Source organism: Trachypithecus francoisi, unplaced genomic scaffold (assembly GCF_009764315.1).
Source record: "Trachypithecus francoisi isolate TF-2019V2 unplaced genomic scaffold, Tfra_2.0 Lachesis_group2, whole genome shotgun sequence".
NCBI classification, from domain to species: domain Eukaryota; kingdom Metazoa; phylum Chordata; class Mammalia; order Primates; family Cercopithecidae; genus Trachypithecus; species Trachypithecus francoisi.
The window spans coordinates 115,240,867-115,259,723 of record NW_022681465.1 but is presented as its reverse complement, the minus strand read 5'-3'; the positions used below and the strand labels follow the sequence as shown (position 1 = coordinate 115,259,723).

Genomic DNA, 18,857 nt, shown 5'->3' with positions numbered 1-18,857 from the left:
TCCCATCCTGGCCTCTTCCCTCAACTCCAGGCTCACGAATCATGAAGTCTCTGCTTTCCTGCGTCCAAACCCGAACTCTTGGCTTCTGCCCTCCTTGACCTGCTCAGCTCTGTCTCTGGTTCTCATATTCTCAGGAAATGCCCCAGCAGCAAAGCCATTCTCCACGCCTCCAAGAGCCAAATCTCCATCAGCCTAAAATCCTGCCACCTCCCTCCCTTTCTCCTCCAGCCCCCTGCTCACAGGTGTGCGCGCCTCCCTCCTACAGGGTGAGGACCCCCTGCCAGTCCCTCAGCTGCTGCCCCCACTTCCTGATGGTCTGTCCTCCAGGCAGGGGCAGTGGCTGCCTTGGTCATGCCAAGCAGGAGGCTACTGAGTGCTGGGAGCTGTCAGGCTCATCCTGAACAGGGAAGGGCCCATCCACCTCCCAAACCCAGTTTACGCAGTCCTTTGCAATGTCAGGCTCAGGGCCTGGCACCAGCTAAGCTCCCCACCCTTCCCACTGTTAAATGGATAGGAGCAGCGCTAGACCCAGCCTGTTGACTCCAGGCTTCCACCAGGATACGTGGTTCTGGCAGTAGAAACTATCGGGGCTTGGGAGAGGTGGGGGAAGAGAAAAAGGTGGCATGTTTCTTGCTTGCTCCCTCTGCCAGCCTTGTCCAAATCCCCCCAGCCACCCTAATCCAGCCTGTCTAATGGAACACAAGCCGGCTCAGGCCCTCGTACGAGGAGCATGCTAATCCCTGTGGCTAGGAGCTCACCACCTGTCTCCAGGATGCCCTTTGCTCTCTTGGCATCAGAGCGCCAAATCCCGGGCCTCAGATAGGGGTGGTGATAAATGCGTCTTTTGGCCAAGCGCCCTCACCTTGGCCTCCACGATGAGGTGGGGAGTTAGGTACAGAGAGCGTTGGCACAATGTGCACCACAGCTCGAGTAGCTACCTCAGACCCAGAGCCCAAGGAGACTTTCTATGCAGCCAGAACAACCCCGCGGGGTTCCATCCTCCCATGCAATACGGGGAGTGGGAGCTGCAAGGAGAGCCGGCCTCTCCCCTCCTTCTATCCAAGGCAGTGTGGGCTGGTTGTTTCATGCCATTCTGGGTGTGAATCCTGATGCCCACACTTGCCAGCTGCATGCCCTTGGGCAAGTCAACTCACTCCTCGAGGGCTGTTTCTCAACTGGAGGGTGTTGTAACTTCGCTAATACTAAAGGCTTCTCCCTCCTGGTCCCTTCCTGCCCCTTGCTCTTTCTCCTCTTGCTCAGGCCCTCCCAGCTCAGGTAGCCCCGGCCCCCTGCAGGGTTTTGCAAGGAGAAAGCTGGGGAATACCTTAGGCTACTGCAGTCAAGAGCACTGGTGGCCAGGACAGAGAGAGACGGAAAAGGGGTCAGGGACAGAGAGAGACAGAAAAGGGGTCAGGGACAGAGAGAGAGAATGGCAGGGAGAGACAGGAAGGCACAGAGACAGACAAGATTTCCAAGAAGAGGACAGAGGCAGAAAGCCAGGGAGAGACTGAGGAACAGAGACCTAGAAGCAGAAGACTGCGCTAGAGAGATGGACAGAGACTATGCATCAGACACAGCCCGAGAGACAGCCAGAGAGTCCGAGTCAGACGCAAACCAAAGACAGGAAAACAGAAAACAGACCCAGAGATTAGGAGAGGGAGGGGAAGGAGATGCGGGAAGAGCCAGCACCGCCACCCCCACACTCAGGAGGGGGTCTCCACCCTCGGAGCCGCCCCTCATCCCTCCCTAGAATCCTTAAATCCTCTCTCGCTCCGGGCCTCGGCGGCATCTGTCACAGACTTGTCCTGAACCCACAGCGGCTGGCGCAGGTGACTGGCTGGGGAGGGAGCCGGGGTGTGCGCTGGGAATGGACGCCGAGGAAGAAGGACCAGGCTGTCGGGAAGTGGCAGGGCTGGAGGGGTGGAGGCAGTGGTCGGGCGGGACCCCGGGCGATAGGGTTCAGCGCTTTTAACAGAGAGACGGAGGCCTGGGCAGGCCGGCTGAGCGAACTCCCCCGAGCCAAAGTGGAAGGCGCGCCCCGAGCGCCCTCTCCCCAGGACCCCGGTGTCCCTCCCCGCGCCCCGAGCCGCGCTGTCCTTCCCCCAGCCCTCAGAGCGTTCCCGCCCCTCTGTCTCCCCGCAGCCCGCTAGATGAGGCGATGGCGCGGCCCCGGAGAGCCCGTGAGCCGCTGCTCGTGGCGCTGCTGCCGCTGACGTGGTTGGCTCAGGCGGGCCTGGCGCGCGCCGCGGGCTCTGTGCGCCTGGCGGGCGGCCTGACGCTGGGCGGCCTGTTCCCGGTGCACGCGCGGGGCGCGGCGGGCCGGGCGTGCGGGCCGCTGAAGAAGGAGCAGGGCGTGCACCGGCTGGAGGCCATGCTGTACGCGCTGGACCGCGTGAACGCCGACCCCGAGCTGCTGCCCGGCGTGCGCCTGGGCGCGCGGCTGCTGGACACCTGCTCGCGGGACACCTACGCGCTGGAGCAGGCGCTGAGCTTCGTGCAGGCGCTGATCCGCGGCCGCGGCGACGGCGACGAGGTGGGCTTGCGCTGCCCGGGAGGCGTCCCTCCGCTGCGCACCGCGCCCCCCGAGCGCGTCGTGGCCGTCGTGGGCGCCTCGGCCAGTTCCGTCTCCATCATGGTCGCCAACGTGCTGCGCCTGTTTGCGGTGAGGGCCGCGGGGCCGGGCTGGGTGTCCAGCGTCTCTCCTGTCCTCGCCCTGGGGTGGCCCAAGTCTCATTCCTTTACTTCTTCTGGAATAGTCTCCGTTTTAATCACTTGAGTTCACACAGCGTCAAAGAAGTCCTGTCAGTTGGGCCCGACGCAGGCCTGAATCGGAGCCACCCGACCACTCCAGCCGCCCTTGTCTACCCGGCACCGCAAGGGCGTCCCTTCCCGGGCGGGCGCCACCTACGCCTCTGGCCGGTTGGCTGCGGAGGGCGGCCTGACTTCAGTCCCCATTTGCCAGCCTGCTGGAGTGCCCTTGTTCTGGGCACACCCCCTCCACCCACACAAGGTGCTCCTGCCCCCTCGGCCTGCGGAGCGCTGCAGTGACGTTTCAACTTTGAGCTTTATTTGGAACCCGGGCCCTCCTTCCAGAGCAGCAACTGGGACGTGTCCCGGGGCTGCTATTGGGAGTGGATAGGCCCGAAAGGTCTGGACCTTCTCTTTTTTGATCATTTAAGTTTATTTTCAAAACGTCTGCCTTGAACCCTCCCTCCAGGGGCGTCTGAGAGCAGGGTGGGGCGTTCCCTTGTGAGCGCTGGTCTCCTGCACCCCGCCCTGCGTAGGTGCCCGGGCTGGCCCTGCACTGTCCTCACATGTAGAGAACTGTCCTGTGAGGGCAGCGTGTTCCTTGCAGTCCTAGGGGCCAGCAGAGTCGGGATTAGGGGGTTTTGTGGGACAGTTTTTCTGGGGTTCTGTGGTGGGAGGGGCCTGTGTGCATCCGGCTGTCTGTGAAGGAGGAAGGCCTGGCTTCCATCTGCCCAGGGGAGGAACTTCTCTTTCCCGAGAGCTTCTCTCTCCCGGGAGCAGCGTCTGTGTTTGCTCCAGGTGTGCGGGGCCTCTCCGCATCGTCTGCGCACATGGAACCGCCCATCCCGGTTTCCTCGGATTGGCAGTGTTGATATGTCACCTCCACGCTGGCACCAGACAGGCTGTGTGGCCGCCCCGGGGTTTTTCACCCGCTTGTGTGTGTTCCCGGCCCTGCCTAGAGCTCTAGTTTCTGTCTCTGTCCTCTAGGTCGAATGCAGAGATTCCAGACCCCGAGGCCTTCAGGGGCCCAGCTGGGTATTCAGGCGGGCAGGACTCTGTGAACCCAGGGCCCGCTGCTGTTAGCTCAGCCCAGACTGAGGTTGTGCTGCCCGGCTAGAAATGCAAACATTAATAAAAACTGTGCAAAACACAGCCACAGGCAAGATGCTGCAATTCCTGGTCTAAAGGAAATACATTCATTTCCCAGCCATTTTAAATTAACTTCCCTCAGGAGGTCCAGGGGACATGGGAAGGTTGTTCCCAAACTCAAGTGTCCAGGAGGGCTTGAGGACCACAGCATTATTCACTGAGCTGTGGCCACTGGGCCTTTCTCATCTCCTGTACTCCTCGGTTCTCTCTCTCTCTCTCTCTCTCTCTCTTCTTGTTTCTCTCCACCTGTATCTTCCCTCTTTCTCTCTCCCTGCCACTCCCGGCTTCCTTTTCTTGCTGTCTCTATACTTTCTATCCTGCTTCAAACAACCCTGGAACAGTCCCCCTCCCTCCTTCCAGAAACTCCCCTCTCTGGCCTTCACACCAGCTCCTGCTATAGCACCTCTTTACCCTGGAGCCCTGGAGCCCCCTCTTAGCAGCCTTCTCAGCCCTGTGCCTCTGCCTCCACACTCCCCGGTCAGTTCAGCCTCTGATCTCTGCTGTTAATCACTGTAATGCATGCAGAGAAACCCAGTTTCCAACAAACCCCATTCTAGGCCAGACACAGCCTTAAATCAAACATCCCCTGGTGCTTCCCTGTCTGCCCTAATCCCTGCTAGGGCTGTCCGCCCCTGCAGACCACCCCTTGGTGTGAATCAAGAAAAGGTGCTTTCCCCTGGGGCTGACTGGGACAGGCAGATGCGGCTGGATGGGCTGCAGGCCCTCTGCTGGGGCGTTCTTGTTCAGGACACAGCTTGTACCAGTATACGTGGCGGTCCTGCCCTCTCCCCTAGTCCTGCGTACCTCTCACATGCACAACATTCACAGAGTTCTCAGGCCCACTCACAAAACGCAGACCTTGCCCACAGCTTCTAGCTTTTCCAGGTGGCTGCTCCAGCTGGCCCCAGGTCCCCACCCCAAGCCTTCCATGCCCCATCTGTGTCCCAGGTCCCAGCCCCACACCTTCTGTGCCCCGTCCATTCCTGAGCCCCCATTGCCCTCCCTCTCTCGAGTTACTGACCTCCGTCCCCAGCCCGGCTGTCCTGTTCCTGAGACCCCCTTGCCCTCCCTCTCTCGAGTGACTGACCTCCGTCCCCAGCCCAGCCTCCCTCTCTCGAGTTACTGACCTCCGTCCACAGCTCGGCTGTCCTTCCCGCCCTCCAGATACCGCAGATCAGCTACGCCTCCACAGCCCCGGAGCTCAGCGACTCCACGCGCTATGACTTCTTCTCCCGGGTGGTGCCGCCTGACTCCTACCAGGCCCAGGCCATGGTGGACATCGTGAGGGCACTGGGATGGAACTATGTGTCCACGCTGGCCTCTGAGGGCAACTATGGCGAAAGCGGGGTTGAGGCCTTCGTTCAGATCTCCCGAGAGGCTGGTGAGCTGGGGGCTCCGAGGCACCAAGGAGTCTCCGTAGTGTGGGCCCGGGGCCCTCGGGTGGGACGGAAGCAGAAGGATGGGGGGCCTGGGTCCATGGTGGGTGGAGGTTGCCTGGCTGGTGCTCCATGTGGGCAGGGCCTTTTGCTTTTGGACGACTCAGCCCTGCCTCAGGCTTGGTGGAGGGTGCAGGCCAGATTTCACCCCTGCAGACCCTTCAGTCAGGCTACACAGTCCTATGTAGCAGTGGTCAGGTGGGTGTGTGGGTGGGTGGGACAGAAGCTGACTTTGGCACCCCCAACACCCAGGGGGGGTCTGTATTGCCCAGTCTATCAAGATTCCCAGGGAACCGAAGCCGGGAGAGTTCAACAAGGTGATCAGGAGACTCATGGAGACACCCAACGCCCGGGGCATCATCATCTTTGCCAATGAGGATGACATCAGGTGGGACAGTGGCACAATCACTGGGCTCCTGGGGCTCTCCCGAGGGTCCCACCCCTCCTCTTGCACATCACCACCTTACACACCCTCCCGGCCTCCCTTTCCCCTGCTCCCCGCACCCCCCACCTTCCCTGCTGCTGCCTCTGATTCTGGTGCCCCCAGCGGCAAAGCAGCCTGGTCTGGGGAGATGCCACAAGCCCAGACTGAATAGCACACAGAACATGTGTCTGTGTTTACAGCTCCCAGGGATGTGGGGAGGGACCTGTGGGTAGATCCCAGTGCAGAAAAGGAGCTGTCAGGGAAGGAGCCCAGGGTCGGCACAGAGGCTGCAGGCCCCAGCTCGAGTTCATCTCCAGCCTAGGAGGCTGGGTGTGACGCTGGTGGAGGCGTGTGGGGAGGGGGTGGCTTCGAACTGGATTTTTCCCCAAGGAGCCCTTCTGAGCCCCCTGTACAGTGGGTTACAGTGGGCAGAGCAAGTGGGCAGGCCTAGGGTCAGAGGAGAACCCAGGGAAAGTGCCCCAAATGCCCCAAAGCCCCGTTTCTCCTGAGCAACAAGGATCTGGTGAGTGATTGTAGAGCAGGGGAGATGGATAGAGTGGGAAGGAATATGGGCCAAGCTGGAGGAGGCTCCCAGGCCCTCCCTCACCCCAGCCCTGCTCCTCCCAGGCGAGTCCTGGAGGCAGCTCGCCAGGCCAACCTGACCGGCCACTTCCTGTGGGTCGGTTCAGACAGCTGGGGAGCCAAGACCTCACCCATCTTGAGCCTGGAGGACGTGGCCGTCGGGGCCATCACCATCCTGCCCAAAAGGGCCTCCATCGACGGTGAGTCCAGGGGCACTGCAGCCCCCACCCCACGCGTCTCCCCAGCACCCCCTCTTGGGGACGATCGTTTTCTGCATCTGTGTAATTGGTGCCATAATCCAGATCCCTTCTCAGATCCCCGGATCCTATGATTCTGATAATCTGTGGATGCGTCCCTCCAAGCAGTGCTTGACTGGGATGGCGTGCGAGGAAAAGGACACTCCACTCCTTGGATGGGGAGAAACTGTTGGGTTTTTTTTTTTTAATGAGACGGAGTCTCGCTCTGTCACCCAGGCTGGAGTGCAGTGGCCCAATCTCAGCTCATTGCAAGCTCCGCCACCTGAGTTTACGCCATTCTCCTGCCCCAGCCTCCTAGTAGCTGGGACTACAGGCGCCCACCACCTCGCCCGGCTAGTTTTTTGTATTTTTAGTAGAGACGGGGTTTCACCGTGTTAGCCAGGATGGTCTCGATCTCCTGACCTCGTGATCTGCCCACCTCGGCCTCCCAAAGTGCTGGGATTACAGGCGTGAGCCACTGCGCCCGGCTGGTTTTGTTTTCTAATTTAGTGCCTGTGTTTCTAGTGCTGCCAAAGACATGCCAATCTGAGGATGAGGGTGGGAGGGACAGAAACCAAGGATATGGAATATACCATCCTGTTGATCAAAGTGATGAGGCCCTTGCACCCCCAGTCCCACCTGTGGGTCTGGATGAATCCAGCAGGAACAGATGGTTCACTTTACAATAGGATTGCTCATTCTCCCCAAGGCTGGACTGAGGACGCCTTGATGACATACTTCAGGGCTATTTTATGAAACACAGACTGGAAAGGCTGAGCCCTGGCTGCTAGGGCCTCCCAGGCTTAGGGGGGATATACACCGTCACACTTTTTATTTCAGCTACGATGCTTTTGGGCTCCGGTGGCAGCCTGGACTGAGAGTAGTTTTAGCGATGAAGGCATCTCCTCACAAGACACAAGGTCTGAGAGTTGGTGACTTTAGGTGTGGGGCAGTGAGTGAATGATGCTCTTAAAGCCCTGGGCTCTGCCCATTCTTTTATTCCACCAAAAGAAGGAGCAGGGATAAAAGTCTTTCAAATGGTGAGGCTCTGAGTTTGCATCAGCATGTAAAGGCTATGCTGGAACCTCCAGTTGACTCTGAGTCCACCAATCAGAACTTGGTCACCTGGCCACTTCTAGCTGAAAAGTGAGCAAGTGGCAGAGAGACACAGGAGAAACACAGCTGGCTCAGGTCAGTGCCATCCTCCCCCTCCTTCCGTCTCTGTAGGATTTGACCAGTATTTCATGACTCGATCCCTGGAGAACAACCGCAGGAACATCTGGTTTGCCGAGTTCTGGGAAGAGAATTTTAACTGCAAACTGACCAGCTCAGGTACTCAGTCAGATGAGTCCACCCGCAAATGCACAGGTGAGAGCTGCCCAGGGTGGGGAGGGTGGGGAGGTGGAAGGTGGGAGGCCAGGTTGGGTGCATGGCGGCCGGGCACACTTTCTCTGGGCATCCCTAGGACAGGCGAGGAACGCATCGGCCGGGACTCCACGTACGAGCAGGAGGGCAAGGTGCAGTTCGTGATTGATGCAGTGTACGCCATTGCCCATGCCCTCCACAGCATGCACCAGGCGCTCTGCCCTGGGCACACAGGGCTGTGCCCGGCGATGGAGCCCACCGATGGGCGGACGCTTCTGCAGTATATTCGAGCTGTCCGCTTCAATGGTGAGTGGGTGCCTGCACCCCTGCAGCAGTGAAGGGCAGCTTGGGGGCTGGATTTGTCTGTGAGGCCTGGGATGACCTCAGGGTAGAAGGGCTGGGAGAGGCTGAGTGGTCTAATGGGGGCACCTGGGGCTGAGTGCCAAAGACAGGAGACAAGCTCCGGTCCCCACGGTTGAACACTGCTCCCTCCCCAGGCTTCAGTGTTCCCTGCGCTGGTTTCACAGTTGACATGCTGGGGAGCTTCTCTGATCCCTTCTGCCAGGAACCCTCAGTGGGTCACACCACGCTCCCCTCCACTGCACAGAGCTTGAGGGCGTCTGGACCCTGGGGGTGCACGTGGGGCACTTACATGCCACCCACTCTGAGTCATGCACTAGGCACAGGCGTGGGTCTGATCTGTGCCTTGGCACCAGGCTTGGTGTGTGGTCAGGGCTCATAATTGTGTCTTTTGAGAAGACCCCAGTGGACTCAAGCTGTGTCCACGATTTGTGGAGAGATGACTTTCTGTTCAATCACTGTCCTTTACACAGTTCTAAACTCCACTCTTCCACTAAGCACTCACTCGCCATCTTCTCTCCCCCATGCTCTCTGCTAATCAAGTCAACTTAATATGAGCCCAGAGCAGCTCTGCAGGTGGGTGGAGCAAGCTTGTAAGAAAAATAGAGCTCATTGTTCAAGTCATTCCAATTTCATACTGTCACTCAGACCTCTCTCCGTGTCTGAACTCATCCCCTAGCCTGGACTGTGAAACCTTTTTCATTTTTAACTGTGATAAAATACACATAATATAAAATGTACCACCTTAACCATGTTTAAGTGTAGAGTTCAGTGATATTGAATACATTCAGGCTGGGTGCAGTGGGTCACTCCAGTAATCCCAGCACTTTGGGAGGCAGAGGCAGGTGGATCACTCGAGGTCAGGAGTTGGAGACCAGCCTGGCCAACGTGGTGTAACCCCATCTCTATTAAAAATAGAAAAAGTAGCTAGGCATGGTGGCGAGTGCCTGTAATCCACGCTACTCGGAAGGCTGAGACAGGAGAATCGCTTGAACCCGGGAGGCAGAGGTTGTAGTGAGCTGGGATTGTGGCACTGCACTCCAGCCTGGGCAACAGAATGAGACTGTCTCAATACATAAATAAATAAATAAATAAATAAAAATAAATTCACAATGTTTTGCAACCAGCACCACCATCTATCCCCAGAACTCTTCATCTATAAAACCATAACTCTGTACACAGTAAACACTTCGCCATCCCCTCCTCCCGCCAGCACCTGCAACCACTGTTCCACTGCTCCTCTCTATGAACTGTCTGTCCTCGGTACCTCCTGTGGTGGAATCAGACAGTATTTGCCCAGGTGTGACTGGCTGATGTTTCACTGAGCATCATGTCCTCAAGGTCCATCTATTTTATGGCATGGGTCAGAACTGCCTTCCTCTTGAAGGCTGAATTGCATCCCATTGTATGAATGGCCCCATCATGTTCGTCCATTCTCTGTCAGTGGAGCCTCAGGTTGCTCTCATCTTGTGGCTATGTGAATAATGCTGCTATGAACATGGCTGTACAAGTATTTCTTTGCCGCCCTGCTTTCTAGTCTTTTGGGTATCTACCCAGGAGTGGAATTGCTGGGTCGTGTGTTTAATTTTTTGAGGAGCCTCCACACTGTTTTCTGCAGCAGCCGCAGCCTTTTCCCATCCGCCGTGCACAAGGGTTCCGATTTCTCCGCACGCTCACACACTTGTTATTTTCTGGTTCTTGGATAGAGGCCATCCCAATGGGTGAAGGGGGATTTCCCTGCAGCTTGGATTTGCACGTCCCTCACGAGCAGTGATGCTTGTTCAGCGCCTCCTTTCTCCTGCTGGTCCCTGGGGCCTCCCCGGAGACAGCTCTGCTGGGCTGCAGGACCAGCAAGGATGACGGGCTTTCTCTCCAGGCAGCGCAGGAACCCCCGTGATGTTCAACGAAAACGGAGATGCGCCTGGGCGGTACGACATCTTCCAGTACCAGGCCACCAACGGCAGTGCCAGCAGTGGCGGGTACCAGACAGTGGGCCAGTGGGCAGAGACCCTCAGACTGGATGTGAGTGTGCAGACCAAGCCCCGGGTGGGCATGGGCCCAGGATCCCGGAGGCAGAAGCCCCCAGCCTGTGTTTTTTGCGTCCCAGGTGGAGGCCCTGCAGTGGTCTGGCGACCCCCACGAGGTGCCCTCGTCTCTGTGCAGCCTCCCCTGTGGGCCGGGGGAGCGGAAGAAGATGGTGAAGGGTGTCCCCTGCTGTTGGCACTGCGAGGCCTGTGACGGGTACCGCTTCCAGGTGGACGAGTTCACGTGCGAGGCCTGTCCTGGGGACATGAGGCCCTCGCCCAACCACACCGGCTGCCGCCCCACGCCTGTGGTGCGCCTAAGCTGGTCCTCCCCCTGGGCAGCCCTGCCGCTCCTCCTGGCCGTGCTGGGCATCATGGCCACTACCACAGTGGTGGCCACCTTCATGCGACACAACAACACGCCCATTGTCCGGGCCTCGGGCCGAGAGCTCAGCTACGTCCTCCTCACCGGCATCTTCCTCATCTACGCCATCACCTTCCTCATGGTGGCTGAGCCTGGGGCCGTGGTCTGTGCCACTCGCAGGCTCTTCCTGGGCCTAGGCACGACCCTCAGCTACTCTGCCCTGCTCACCAAGACCAACCGTATCTACCGCATCTTTGAGCAGGGCAAGCGCTCAGTCACACCCCCTCCCTTCATCAGCCCCACCTCGCAGCTGGTCATCACCTTCAGCCTCACCTCCCTGCAGGTGGGTCCGTAGGCTCTCAAGGGCCAGGGCAGGGAGGGGGACTGTCCACAAATTAACAAAGCAGAAAAGGCCAGGCACCGTGGCACATGCCTGTAATCCCAGCACCTTGGGAGGCGGAGGTGGGTGGATCACCTGAGTCCAGGAGTTTGAGACCAGCCTGGGCAACATGGCATGACCCTGTCTCTGCAAAAAAATATGAAAATTAGCCGGGCGTGGTGGTGCATGCCTGTAGTGCTAACTACTTGGGAGGCTGAGATAGGAGGATCGCTTTATCCTGAGAGTTGAAGGTTGCTGTGAGCCGAGACTGCACCACTGCAGTCCAGCTTGGGTGTCAGAGTGAGACCCTGTCTCAAAACAAAAAGAGAAATGCTGTTTTTACAGTCACCCTTTTCTATTTTAGTTCCTGTGGGTTTTTTCTTCTTTTCTTTTCTTTTTTTTTTTTTTGAGACAGAGTCTCACTCTGTCGCCCAGGCGGGAGTGCAGTGGCGCGATCTCGGCTCACTGCAAGCTCTGCCTCCCGAGTTCACGCCATTCTCCTACCTCAGCCTCCTGAGTAGCTGGGACTATAGGCGCCGCCACCACGCCCGGCTAATTTTTTTGTATTTTTCAGTAGAGACGGGGTTTCACCGTGTTAGCCAGGATGGTCTCGATCTCCTGACCTCATGATCCGCCCGTCTCGGCCTCCCAAAGTGCTGGGATTATAGGCGTGAGCCTCCGCGACCAGCCTTTTCTGTTTTTTTTTTTTAAGGCCGCAGGAAATGGAGCTCCTCCTGTCCTGTGACAGCAGCTCTGTTAGGGCCGCCAGCTCCCCTGCTGAGTCCCTGAAGGAGAACAGGGCAGTAAGGCGGGGAGTGTGGGCCTCCAGAGACCTTTCTGTACAACAGCGAAGTGATTTTCATAAACCAAACGTGCTCTTCCACAGTTTGGCTCACATATGGAAACAGGACGAAGAGCTAGCTGACTGGTTTTCCTGTTTGCACAAGGGAGTCTCTGCTGTCCTGTTCACTGGGGCAGTGTGGATAAGAGGATAAGAGGCATAGGGTCCAACATTTTACTGTGGAGTGGAGATAGAATTCCACCCAGTGGCCAGTGTTTCGTGTGGTGTTGTGCATTAAAAAATGGAGCTCCTTTGGGGGATTTTCTTAAGACGGTAAAGTTATTACGGCCTTGGAGACAACTCCTGGAGTCTGGGACGCCCTGGATGTTTTCTGTGCGAAGGGTACGGGAGACAGATAGCTTGGGGAGGGTGACCTGGTGTGACACTGCAGGGCCAGCTGGGTTTCAGGGCCAGGTGGAGGGCGGCCTCAGTGCGAACACCTGCTCACCCGTTTGGACACAGCACTGTGCACTCCCAGCGAGCCCCTTCTCTGTTGGTTCCACACACACCACATGCCTCAGGTCATGCAGTTCTCCGTGACTAGGAGGTACTCCCATCTTCTTCCAGATAACAGGGCCTGAATGTCCCCTGGTCAGGCCCAGGGTCTCCGTGTGCCGCACATCCTGAGAAGGTGCCCTCTACGTCCCGGCCTGAGGTGCTCCGTGCTCCCCCACCCCAGGTGGAGATGCTTAGACCCCACTGGGGACCCCCAGCTCTCCTCCCCAGCCTCAGTCATTGCCTGCCCCACGTTCCAGATAACAACGGATTTTTAAAAAAACACAAGCCTGCAACTGCACTGGGTGTTTTTGCCATGACTACCACCTCATGATGAGATGTGAAGTGACATCTCATTGTGGTTTTAATTTGCCTGCACTTAGTATGAGTGCACCGGGCGTGGGGCTTTCCTCTCCTGGGCTCAGCCGGTTCCTGTCCCCGCTGGCTCGCTGTCAGCTCCACGGGCTGCGGCATCTGTGGGCCGTTTTGCTTGTTACCGCTGTGCGTCCCTGGACTTGCTTTTTTGTTTCTCATAAGCAACTGTTTTTTTTTTTTTTTTCCTACCTGGAGCCTTGTTCTAGTAGGAACTTCCAAACTTATTTTGGAAGGTCCTTTGTTCAGGGGTCTGCTGCCTTTGGGAGAAGCACAAAAAGCTGCTTCTTCTGGGTGGGCAGATGACTGCAAAGCATCCCTTCTGGCAGGCTCACATGGCCACGCTCCAGGTGCTTGGCACAGCACTGGCGTGCAGGCTGGATTCCAGATCCCTGCCCCCAGTTAGGCGCTCTTGTGCAGTGAACAACCTGCACAAACATGCGGGGCAGCCCTTCCAGGGTCCCGCCTTTATGCAGGTGGCTTCGTTCCTGTTCCCAGCTTTCCTTGGCTCGATGTTGTGTTTCCTGTCATGTGAGGGAATGGTGACTCCATCTCCTCCCTGTGAGGGCCTGCACAGACTCCAGTACTCCTCAGCATCAGCTCCCATTCCTGCTCCTCCCCACCAAGTGCTCCTTTGTTTCTCTTGCCTGTGACGTGCCCTTATTTTGAAGCTCACTACATGTGAGGAGGCTAGAGAGGCGATGCAAGTCTGGCCTCAGTTCCAGAGCTTCCGGCCTCAGCCATCTACCTTGAAGGGGCACAGTACATGGCATTGGTAATGGCTAGAATGCAGGAAGAGGACACCAAGCTGCCTCTTATGCACACTGCACTGCTGTTGCCAACATATACGGCCAGCACAGCCCTTCTTCACAGCTGCCAGGGCCTTTGGCTGGGTGGATGGGCCCCTCTTGGGCTGTCTCTTCCTGGGGTGCCATCCCCTCTTCTCCACTGAGTGCTCCTGAGAGGCACCATGAAGAGGTGGAGCACCCCACTCCATGGGCAGAGCCTCAAGGGCATCCCGACCTGCAGGGGCCTCCATCAGGGCTGGAATGGATTTGTCCCTGGGAAGTGCTGTATCTGATGCAGTGTTGGCTCCTGCAGGTGGTGGGGGTGATAGCATGGCTGGGGGCCCGGCCCCCACACAGCGTGATTGACTATGAGGAGCAGCGGACAGTGGACCCGGAGCAGGCCAGAGGGGTGCTCAAGTGTGACATGTCGGATCTGTCCCTCATCGGCTGCCTGGGCTACAGCCTCCTGCTCATGGTCACATGCACCGTGTACGCCATCAAGGCCCGCGGCGTGCCCGAGACCTTCAACGAGGCCAAGCCCATCGGCTTCACCATGTACACCACCTGCATTATCTGGCTGGCATTCGTGCCTATCTTCTTTGGCACTGCCCAGTCAGCTGAAAAGGTAATGAGGCTCCCAGGAGGTCTCACTGCCTGTTTCCTGCCTGTTCTGCCGGTGGATTCATTCATGAGCTTAAATGCTTGTTCGTGCTTTTGTTTATCCCGTATCCGGCTGCTTGTTCATTCACTCATTTCCTTCTTACTTTGTTCATTTATTCACTTGTCCAAGCTTCTAAGCCCTCTTCTTAACATCCACTCTTCTTTTTTTTTTTTTTTTTTATCATTTTCATTTCTTTGAGAGATGTTGCCTCACTCTGTCACCCAGTTAGCTTGTTTTTTTAAAAATTCAAGTTCTTCATATGCTTTTTTTTTTTTTTTTTCTGAGATAGAGTCTCACTTTGTTACCCAGACTGGAGTGCAGTGGTGTGATCTTAGCTCACTGCAAGCTCCGCCTCCTGGGTCGAGTGATTCTCCTGCCTCAGCCTCCTGAGTAGCTGGGACTACAGGCACCTGCCATGATGGCTGGGCAATTTTTGTATTTTTAATAGAGACGGCGTTTCACCATATTGGTCAGGTTGGTCTCAAACTCCTGACCTCAGGTGACCCATCTGCCTCGGCCTCCCAAAGTGCTGAGATTACAGGTGTGAGCCACCACACCGGGCTTTCATATGCTTTATAACTGCAAACCCATTAATGTGTCAGCCCGTTGCTGCATCATTTATTCACATACACAGCAGAACATTTTATGCACCTGTCATTCATTTATTTTCCCATCTGCTTCTCAATTCACTCTGTGCCCATTTATTCATTTGTATGTATTTGAAACGTACTCATTCACCGACATGCTCTGGCTCCCGCTTCCCCAGGTGTCTCTCTCTGTTAATAACCCCTCCTCACCCCTCCCTCCTGCCCACACCAGAGCTGCACGGAGGCTGCCAGCCCCTCAGGTGCCGGGGCCTCTGCTCATGCTGTTGTCCTGGTCTCAGTGCTCATTCCCAGTTCCCCGACTGAAACAGACTCAGCTCCAGTCTGTGTAGTGAGGACTGTGTGGGGCGGGGCAGGGAGAGCAGGGCTGAGTCCCATCTCGCCCCCTCTTCCATGGTCTAGATCTACATTCAGACAACCACACTAACCGTGTCCTTGAGCCTGAGTGCGTCGGTGTCCCTTGGCATGCTCTACGTACCCAAAACCTACGTCATCCTGTTCCATCCGGAGCAGAATGTGCAGAAGCGAAAGCGGAGCCTCAAGGCCACCTCCACGGTGGCAGCCCCACCCAAGGGCGAGGATGCAGAAGACCACAAGTAGCAGGGCAGCTGGGAACGGGACTGCTCGCTGCCTCTCCTTTCTTCCTCTTGCCTCACGGTGGAAGCTATATAGAGCCCAGGTCCACGGTGAACAGTCAGAGGTAGGGAGTCGCGAAGACCACGCCCTGCATCGGTGGGGCTGGCCTGGAGAAGGAACTGGACCCAGCTCTGCCCTGATTCCAGCGTGTGAACTTCATGCTTCCTCACCACAGACCAGACTCGCTACCCATGGTGGGAAACAGCCACCGAAAAGGTTCTAGCTCTAGAGAGGGACTAAACTTCTCTCATCCGAAGTCCAAAGATGATGATGAAGGCCCGGCCTTTGCCTGGATTGAGGATTTCCTCCCCTTGGTCAAACCCCATAACCTGGGGACTGGGCGGTGTGGAATAACGTGTAGACCCCAGAATGAAACGTGGCATTGGAGTGGAGGAGGAGCTGTCTCAGCAAGAGGAGACCTGGGGCTGTGCGTCTGGACGGAGGCACGCAGGCCTGGGCAGGATTCCTCTGGCACGGAGGGAGAGACCCTGGGTGAGACCCCTGTGAGCATGGGAAGGGCCTGCAGGGGCAAGGGAGTGAGCTCAGGAATTGGGGTGCACCCCCATGAGATTCCCAATTCCATAGACTTTACCGCCATCCCCCCGGGATTGGGCGAGGTCAGACTTAAGAGTATAGCTGTTTTCCTCCCCTGTGTGTACTCCCTTAAATCACCCCCAAACCTTGGCTGGGCATGGTGGCTCACACCTGTAATCCCAGCACTTTGGGAGGCCAAGGCAGGGGAATCACCTGAGGTCAGGAGTTCGAGACCAGCCTGGCCAACAGGGTGAAACCCCCGTCTCTACTAAAAATATAAAAATTAGCCAGGCGTGATGGTGGGTGCCTGTAATCCCAGCTGCTCAGGAGGCTGAGGCAGGAGAAGCACTTGAACCTGGGAGGTGGAGGTTGCAGTGAGCTGAGATTGTACCACTGTGCTCCAGCCTGGGCAACAGAGTGAGACTATCTCAAAAAAAAAAAAAAAAAAAAGACCAAACCCACCCCTGCAAACCTTCAGAAATTCAGATACATGTGTGCGGTATGAGTGATGTGAGAACGAGGAGCAGGTTGCATTTGTGCTGTGTTTGGGGCGGGGATGGGTTTAGGAGCTCCAGGTTGGGAGCAGTGACAGACAGTCATGTCCGTGGTGAGGGTGAATCCCAGGTGGATGGCTTAGGACGGCGATGGAAACTCTTCATTCCCCGTATGTACTGGGAAGACCCATTTGCAAGCTGAGCACCAGGCCTGGGGATGAAGAGGCTTGGGCTGCAGATGCACACACGTTTGTTTTTCATTGATAGTTTTTACAAAAAGCTTGGTTTAAGTTATGGAATTTTGTGTCCCTGGGAGTAGAATTTAAATTTGTTAAATTGACCACTGTTTAAGATCAATATACATTCTCTAGTATGTGATGTCTGGAGCTAGTTTTGAGGGTCAACCATACTTTATCCAACATACAAACTTTCCCATACAGCTTCTCTGGTGCGTAGTTGGTTTTGACCTTGGGACTAGGTGTTTCTGCAGTTTTTAGGTAATTAACTTAAAAGCTTCTCCTCTGACAAACATTTTTGTTGCACTACTGACTCTCCTTCTCCACATCTGTTGTGTTCCTAGGGCTTCTCCATAGTGCGAACTAGGATGTTTCATTTGTTGCTGAATGCTTTCCAGAATGTATTTATTCCATAGGGTTTCTCTCCTGTGCGGGCTCTCTCCTGGCTAATGGGGCATGTTTTCTTGCCAAAGGCGGTTCCACACTCACGACTGTATAGGGTTCTTCCCCTATATGAACTCTGAGAGTCAGTGAGCTCTTATCTCCAAGAGAAAGCTTTCCTGCATTTGCTATTTCCTCAGTGTTTCTCCCAGTATGAATTCCTTGGTGTGCAATGAGTTTTGACTTCTAGTTGAAAACTTTGAGACATTGTTTTACATTCCTGTGGTTTTCTCCACTCTTAACTCCATGATTCAGAACTAGAAGCAGTTATTAGCAAAGGCACTTCCACACTGATTGCATTGAGGATTTCTCCCCAGTGTGAAGTTTCTGGCATAGAGTCCTGGCTTCCCGCAGAAGACTTTCACACTCTGCCATGTTCATGCCTGCGGGCCTCTCTAGGAACTCGGATGCCCGCGAGGCCTCTCTGCCTCCTGTGGGCTTTCTCACATTCGGTCTACTTGCAGGTTATCTCCACAGCATGAGCCATTCTGTGTACAGTGGGGCATCCTCTGTTACTGAAGATGTTATCAGATTTAGTACATTCACAAGGTTTCTCTCCTTCCTGAATTTTCTGAGGTATACAAATAACTGACTTCCACAAGAGGGCTTTTCCACACTCAGTGTGTACATACGGTTTCTGCCTATGATCATTTCTTTTATTATTTTATTTTTTCGAGATAGGGTCTTGCTCAATTTCTTAGGCTGGAGTGCAGTGGCACAATCCTAGGACACTGTAGTCTCGACCTGGGCTCAAGCGAACCTCCCGCGTCGGCCTCCTGAGTAGAGGGTGCACACCACCATAACCAGCTAATTTCTTATTTTGTGTAGAGACAAGGTCTCACTATGTTGCCCAGGCTGGTCTTGAACTTCTGAGCTCAAGCGATCCTCCTGCCTCCACCTCCCAAAGTGCTGGGATTACAAACATAAGCCATCGCACCTAGCCTCTTTGATCATTTCTATGGTGTTCAGTGGAGGCTGACACCTCCCTAAAGATATTCCTGATTTTTTTTTTTTTTTGCATGCATGGGTTTGAATTCTTTGAGGTCTAATCAATTTATTTGGACCCCTGAATAAAGTTTTGTGAGTTTTCTTCTATGTGTGGAATTTATAAGGCATTCTCCCAGTGTGGTTTCTCTTCTGTCGAGTGACAGGTGACCTGTACCTTAGGTTTTGTCCCATTTGTTGCCCTGGAATTATTTCTCCCAGTATGAATTACATGTTCCAGTGAAAATGGAACAGCGCCCCAGGCGCTGTTCACTCATACAGTCTGCCAGATGAGGTATGATCAGAGCTCTCAAATACTGAATTTACCTGCAGTATCATTTCCCATTCTGGTCTGCAGACAGGTAAAACTTCCAGGGCACACAGACCCTGTCTTGCCCACGCCCCATGTGCTGCTTCAAGTCAGCTTTTGCGTCATGACCTTGCACTGTGTCATGGTTAAAGCTTCTTGAGGTCAACTCCAGCTCTGCTGGATGAGTGACCTTGAGCAAGTTACTCATTTCTCCCACAGTCACTGAAAGCCAGAGTCTCCTTAATGCACCCTGCAGAGGTGCCCAAATTGCTGGCCCCATAAGCCTCCCATTGGTCCTCCCAGTCCTACCAATCGCTACCCACACAGAGCCCACTCGTTAACCCAGCCCCACAGCTGAGCAGTCCCAGGACCCCATCTCACACGCAGCTAGCC

General features: G+C 55.8%; 1 protein-coding gene across 1 annotated transcript; it reads left to right on the top strand.

Annotated features, from left to right (window-relative positions):
- The first annotated feature begins 2,158 nt into the window (after nucleotides 1-2,158).
- On the top strand, nucleotides 2,159-16,183 carry GRM6 (glutamate metabotropic receptor 6). Its single transcript, XM_033180245.1, has 10 exons — nucleotides 2,159-2,662; nucleotides 5,062-5,278; nucleotides 5,586-5,721; nucleotides 6,385-6,539; nucleotides 7,803-7,943; nucleotides 8,046-8,246; nucleotides 10,177-10,322; nucleotides 10,408-11,031; nucleotides 13,877-14,188; nucleotides 15,232-16,183. The coding sequence occupies exons 1-10, from the start codon at nucleotides 2,159-2,161 to the stop codon at nucleotides 15,427-15,429; spliced, it is 2,634 nt and encodes an 877-aa protein (XP_033036136.1). The 3' UTR covers nucleotides 15,430-16,183.
- Nucleotides 16,184-18,857: the final 2,674 nt, after the last annotated feature.